The 6,082-nt window shown below is 44.7% G+C and overlaps 1 protein-coding gene across 1 annotated transcript; it reads right to left on the reverse strand.

Annotated features, from left to right (window-relative positions):
• Nucleotides 1–3,721: 3,721 nt before the first annotated feature.
• On the reverse strand, nt 3,722–5,092 carry LOC149275437 (leucine-rich repeat and fibronectin type III domain-containing protein 1-like protein). Its single transcript, XM_089504716.1, has one exon. The coding sequence runs from the start codon at nt 5,090–5,092 to the stop codon at nt 3,722–3,724; it is 1,371 nt and encodes a 456-aa protein (XP_089360842.1).
• Nucleotides 5,093–6,082: the final 990 nt, after the last annotated feature.

Below are 6,082 nucleotides of genomic sequence, written 5' to 3' on the forward strand. Positions count from 1 at the left end.
CGGCGCTGTCATTAGGTCACTTTACACGGGACTGTCTCTTTAACCCATTAAACACAGCGCTGTCATTAGGTCACTTTACACGGGACTGTCTCTTTAACCCATTAAACACAGCGCTGTCATTAGGTCACTTTACACGGGACTGTCTCTTTAACCCATTAAACACGTCGCTGTCATTAGGTCACTTTACACGGGACTGTCTCTTAACAAAAAATGTCGGGGCCATTCTGAGCGCAACCAGTTATATTTTTAATGTTGGCACCACTTTATACTTTCCTCTATAGGTCATCACACAGAGGATATGTCAGCCTCTCAGCAGAGGTGGTAGGAGTTAATAAGCTGAAAGAGGCTGGAGATAAATAGGGAAGTCGCCTGGCTGTAAATGATGGATGAGATCTTCTCTGTTTTGTTACCCAGGGACTTGGCAAACTGGCTGAGCAAGCGCTTTCTGTCCGCAGTCACAGCATGGCGAACACTGCCAGCCAGCAGAGAAGAAAGACGAGCTAAGGATTGGCTGCTGATGATGTCATAGCTCCTTTTTATTTGTTGTATATGGGTTTTGGACAGTAGATAGGTGGAACAGCCTCCCAGCAGAAGTGGCAAGGGAATCTGAACATGCTCGAGATGGCTCCTGAATCTGGTTTGCTAAACATCACCAGCAATGTGTCCATGAACCCCCTGGTACTTAAAGAGTTAAGGGGGATTCGCTTTGCGCTCTTCAGGCTGACTCCGCACAACAAGGTCCTGATATTATTGCATAATGCCACAAGCTGCCGGGGGGTCAGAGGTCACGCCAGGCTAATGAGTTAATCTGTTGGGCGCCCCGTCTTCGGGGTGTTATTGACCTGCCGTTTGATTCATCGCTGGAAGAGTTTGGAGGAATTTCTATCAAAATGTACATTTTATGTTAATTCATGTAAATATATGCGCATAAATATTAACTCAATTTCTCGGGTAAATAATGCTTTCGAGCGCCAAAGATCTTTACTTTTATTACTTAATAAGCAACCAAATTGTTCCTAATTTCAAAAGAAAAAGTGGTTTAACCCTTTCCAAGTGCACTGGCATTCATACTCCTCCCTATAACCCCTCCAATTACCCCATATACCCCTCCCTATAACCTCCCCAATTACCCCATATAATTTCGGTGGCCCTTCTAAAGATGAGAAAAGTGGAAAATACAAGAAAACTTAGGGGGAAAAATGAAGGATAAAAAAATATTACAGAATCAGCAGGAAGTTTTATAATCTTGCTCATAAATGAGGAAACTACGGAGAACGGAGGAAAGTTTTCCATCCGACAAAAGAAGGATTATTCGGAATGCGCCTTAAATAATTCACGTTCCACCAGGGTTCCGATGCCAAATCCGGCCAATTGTCTTCCTCCGCATTGATTTTGTTTCAGTAACGTCGAGAGTTCACTGCGCAAAAGGCTACAAAACTAATGAACTGGGGGGGTCACTAATAATACGAGACGGGACGTCAACGTCTGGCAGCAGCGGGTCTCGTGACGTGAAACGTATCTCATAGGAAACATCGAGTCGCGTTCTGTGGACCCGATGTGACCTTGGAGGAGCCGGTTTCTCAGTGCCGCGTGTTTCGGATGAGAACTCGCCGGTTTGGGAGAAGAAGAAGTTCACCACCGGTGGTCAGGTTTCTGTCTCCAACAAAGTAAGAGAACTCGGCACTTCACTTGGGACAAGGTCACCATTAGAAGCCCTTCAGCCACTTTTTAAGGCCAGCTACTAGTTACTCCATGGTGAACCTTCTGCTGAGTGAACTCAACAGAGCCGAGTGGGCCCTAGACCAAGACCAAGGTCTTCATAAGGGTGTGAGGTTGAGTTGACTTTTACATGCCTCCATCGTTGGGTCCTTACGCATGTCCATAAGGATTCATGTGAGGTCTTGGGCAACCAGAGTGGAGTTTGGCTTGGCCACTTGTTTGCGCATGCCCCGTTTAGATCCCCTCACTGTATTAGCCTCTACCACCTCTGCTGGGAGGCTGTTCCATTAATCTACCACCCTCTTGGTAAAGTAAAACTTTCTTAAGTAATAAATAAATAAAACCTCTCCTATTGCTTTCGATATCCAGGTATATTTTCTAGGAATGATGGTTTAAGTAGTTGAACTATTGGGTCGCAGTGAAAAAAAATAAATCAATATTAAAAAGTGCATTATCCTCGTCCACAATTTCATCTCTACGAGTGGCGATTTTTATCTCGGCGTTTTCCCTTTTTGTAAAGCCATTTGGGGAATAAAAGTGGATTGGCCTCATATACAATAATCTCGCTCTGATAATTGTATTACTCGCGGAATGAGACTCATTTTACTTTGATCCCTCTCAGCTTCAGGCGGAATTAAATGGATTACCGGCCTTCGCAGAGAGGGTGCATGCGAGTTCACTCATTTACCTTTCTGAATTCTCTACCCCGGGCAGGGTTTCTAATTATTGCCCCGGCCCCCAAATCCTCTCGGCTCCTTTACTTTAAATCCTAGGTCTCTGCCGGGCATCTGCCCCGTCGCCCACCCCCAGGTTACTCTGTTTATGTATATGAAGGAAGAGCGGCATTTCACCCAGACCCTATATAAAAGATTCATAAAAAAAGAAGAGGCCTCTCCGTATAACCCCCTATTACTCCATATTACCCCTCCCTATAACCCCTCCTATTACTCCATATATCCCTCCCTATAACCCCCCTCTTACTCCACATACCCCTCCCTATAACCCCCCTCTTACTCCATATATCCCTCCCCATAACCCCCTCTTACTCCATATACCCCTCCCTATAACCCCTCTTACTCCATATATCCCTCCCTATAACTCCCCTATTACTCCATATATCCCTCCCTATAACCCCCCTCTTACTCCATATACCCCTCCCTATAACCCCCTCTTACTCCATATATCCCTCCCCATAACCCCCTCTTACTCCATATATCCCTCCCCATAACCCCCTCTTACTCCATATACCCCTCCCTATAACCCCCTCTTACTCCATATATCCCTCCCTATAACTCCCCTATTACTCCATATACCCCTCCCTATAACCCCTCCTATTACTCCATATACCCTTCCCTATAACTCTTCTATTACTCTATAACCCCTCCTATTACTCCATATAACCCCTCCCAATAACTTATTATTTTTATTTTATTTTTTAACCCCTACATAGCCCTAACTCTATCTTACTAACCCCCACTACACTAACTACTCAATATTAAAACTTAGTATTAAATATTAAAACCTAAAATTAAATATTAATATTAAAACTTAAAAGCCTACTTAAAAACATTTATACATTTTTAAACCTGGATCTTGGGGCCCGGGGAATCACCGTTTCTTACCGTTCTCACCAGCTCACGATCGCAACGAGGAGAGAGACAGAGAACAGAGACAGACGGCGCTTGTGAGCACCTAACTGTATCAGTGCATGTGACGTCACTGGTCACAAAGGGGTTAATAACGTATTCCTTGAGTCTATAATTAAAATATTAGCTCTGAGTTATGACGTATTTAATTGGTACAACAGAGTAATATTTGAACCCATTAAACAGGTCCATGTCATCAGGTCACCACTTTACATGGGACTATCCCTTTAACTTTTTAAGCATGTCATCATCATTAGGCAATGTTGATGTCATATACGGTTTCCCCACGCAACATTTCACGCTCGTTACCTGTGCTGTATCCTCAAAAGCCTCAAAGGCAAACAGTGCTGATACAGTTACCTGTAAATAAGGATGTCGTCCGACGAGCTGTTGTACTGAATCTGGTACATCCTTATGCCGGGGATGTGACTCTGGGGAGGCCATTGGATAAGAGCGGAAGATGAGGTCAGCTCTGCAACCACAACCTTCTTATCGTGGAGAGTTTTAGTTTCATTGGACTTGGCAGGCGTCAGTATATCTGAAAGCCCTGACTCCCCTTCCTTATCGCAGCTCGTGCTGTTGGCGAGATTAGGGAATGGGTTGACAATGAGTTCCATGTTGGCCGTCGATTCCCCTGCGGGATTCGATGCAATGCAGGTGAAGTTTCCACGGTCTGCGTAGAGGGTAGTCAGGATATCCAAAGTCCCGTTATCGTATGAAATAGTCCTACTGCTATTTGAGACCAACTTCCCATCAGGTGAAATCCATCGCACGTAGGGATCGGGATCTCCAACGGCTTTGCACTTCAGTGAGACACTTTGACCCTCCATGACCACCTGCTTAGAAGTTCGATGCGTTATCATGGGAGATTCGCACACAAACTCCTCTTCTTTTATAGACCAGAAATACTTGCCCATCAGTTCCGCAGGCGAAGCACAAGTTTCCAAGTCATCTTCTCTGGTTAGACGTCTAAGCCACATCAACTCACAGTTGCAATGAAGTGGATTCCCACCAAAGCTGAGAACCAGCGAGGTCAACGGGGAACCTTTAGATTTGGCATACACTGGAATTCTAGAAAACAAAGGGTCAGGGGGGATCTTCTTCAGTTTGTTGGAGGTCATGTCCAATCGAGCCAGTTTGTGTAGGTTAGAGAAAATCCCTTCAGGAACATAATCGATGAGGTTGTGATCTAACCCCACCGTGTTGACGCTCGAAAGTCTACCAATGGTCTCCCAGGGTATATTCACTAGATTGTTATAGGATAAATCTAGATCTTCCAGCGTGTCTATGAAGTCATCAAATGATCCTGGAGCAATGTAATGTAGCTGATTGTTGCTCAAGATCAAATGTCGGAGGTTAAAAAGACCTTTAAAATGTTCTTCGGTGATAGAAGTCAACCTGTTACTATCCAAGTGCAAGGCGTGGAGGCCCTTGAGATCGTAGAACGCGTAAGGCATGAGCTGACTGATGGTATTCCTGGAAAGAGTTAAGTGAATGAGTTCCGTCATGTTAGCGAAATCTTTTTTTCTAAGGGTGGTTATGAAATTGTCCATGAGTCTCAGCTCTGCCGTCCTCCTGTCGATGGTAGGCGGCACAAACAGAAGGCCGGTCTTGGTGCAGAGGATGGTGAAAGATGGAGACACGTTTTGGCATGCGCATCTCTTGGGACACATCATGGCCTTCAGAGATGTGCTTATCATCAGCAAGCAAATGGCCAACCTTTCCATGGTCAGGTGTATAACCTGTAAATGAAGCAGAGGACAGGTTAATTACTGGATATGACAGATCAACAAAGCATGACGGAGCTGCTTCTACTACTGGTCCTGGTCTAACAGCAACCACATGTAGGGACTGCCTGGTGCATAGAGTCCATTAGGAACCAAGTTAATCGCATTTGTTACCCCAGAATTCCCAACCAGATCTTACCGGGGTCAGGATATCCTATGTTTATTTTATCTTTTTTGGGAATGTAAGCGTCATTTCAGTTAAAAAAAAAGATAATATTAGAAATTGTCAACTAGAACAATGGTCAATGTCTGTACTTTTGTGGCGCTTCTTTGTTTTTGACCGCTGTGATCTCGTAGACTCGTAGAGTATTTACGAGTGTCCCTGCTTGAACTCTGCTGCCAACATGGTTAGTGACCAATCGACCTGATTTAAAATGTAAAAAAATAAATGTTATCAGACATCGAGGATACGGTTGCGTTGCAGTAGCTGAGGTCTAACACTAGGTGGCAGTATGCCACCATCGCCTTGGCGGTGTGGGGACCGGTGGATTTGGCTGGCGTTATTTTCTGTCCAGATTTACAGGGGCTGCTTGGTTAGAGCTGGTAAATGCTTGCGTGGCAAACTATCAAAGTACGCTGCAGTATCCTGGCTCCACGTTATTGCCTGAGGTTCTGGACATGCGGTAATTGACAGCAGACGCTAAGCTTTTAACACACCAGCTCTCACTTTGAAATCATAGAGACACTTGTACGTTGTGAGTGAAGATAAGGAGCTTGAGGACCACCTGCTCTGCTTTTTCTCCTGCATGCATCAAACACAAGAGTTTGTCAACATTTAAACAGCCTTTTTATCTACAGACGTTTGCTTCTGCCACCGCACCGGGGGAGATCTTCTCTGCATCTACTGCAATTGCTGATACGATAACTTTGTATCTTTCCGAGCTCCAATGCTTTTTGCGTTACTATAGAAACAGGGTTGTTTCTATCTTG

Source organism: Sceloporus occidentalis, unplaced genomic scaffold (genome assembly GCF_023333645.1).
Source record: "Sceloporus occidentalis isolate IW3139 unplaced genomic scaffold, rSceOcc1.0.p SCAF_288, whole genome shotgun sequence".
Classification (NCBI taxonomy): domain Eukaryota; kingdom Metazoa; phylum Chordata; class Lepidosauria; order Squamata; family Phrynosomatidae; genus Sceloporus; species Sceloporus occidentalis.

Coding starts and splice junctions, on each gene's coding strand:
- LOC149275437 (XM_089504716.1), bottom strand. CDS start 5,092: ATGGAAAGGTTGGCCATTTGCTTGCTGATGATAAGCACATCTCTGAAG.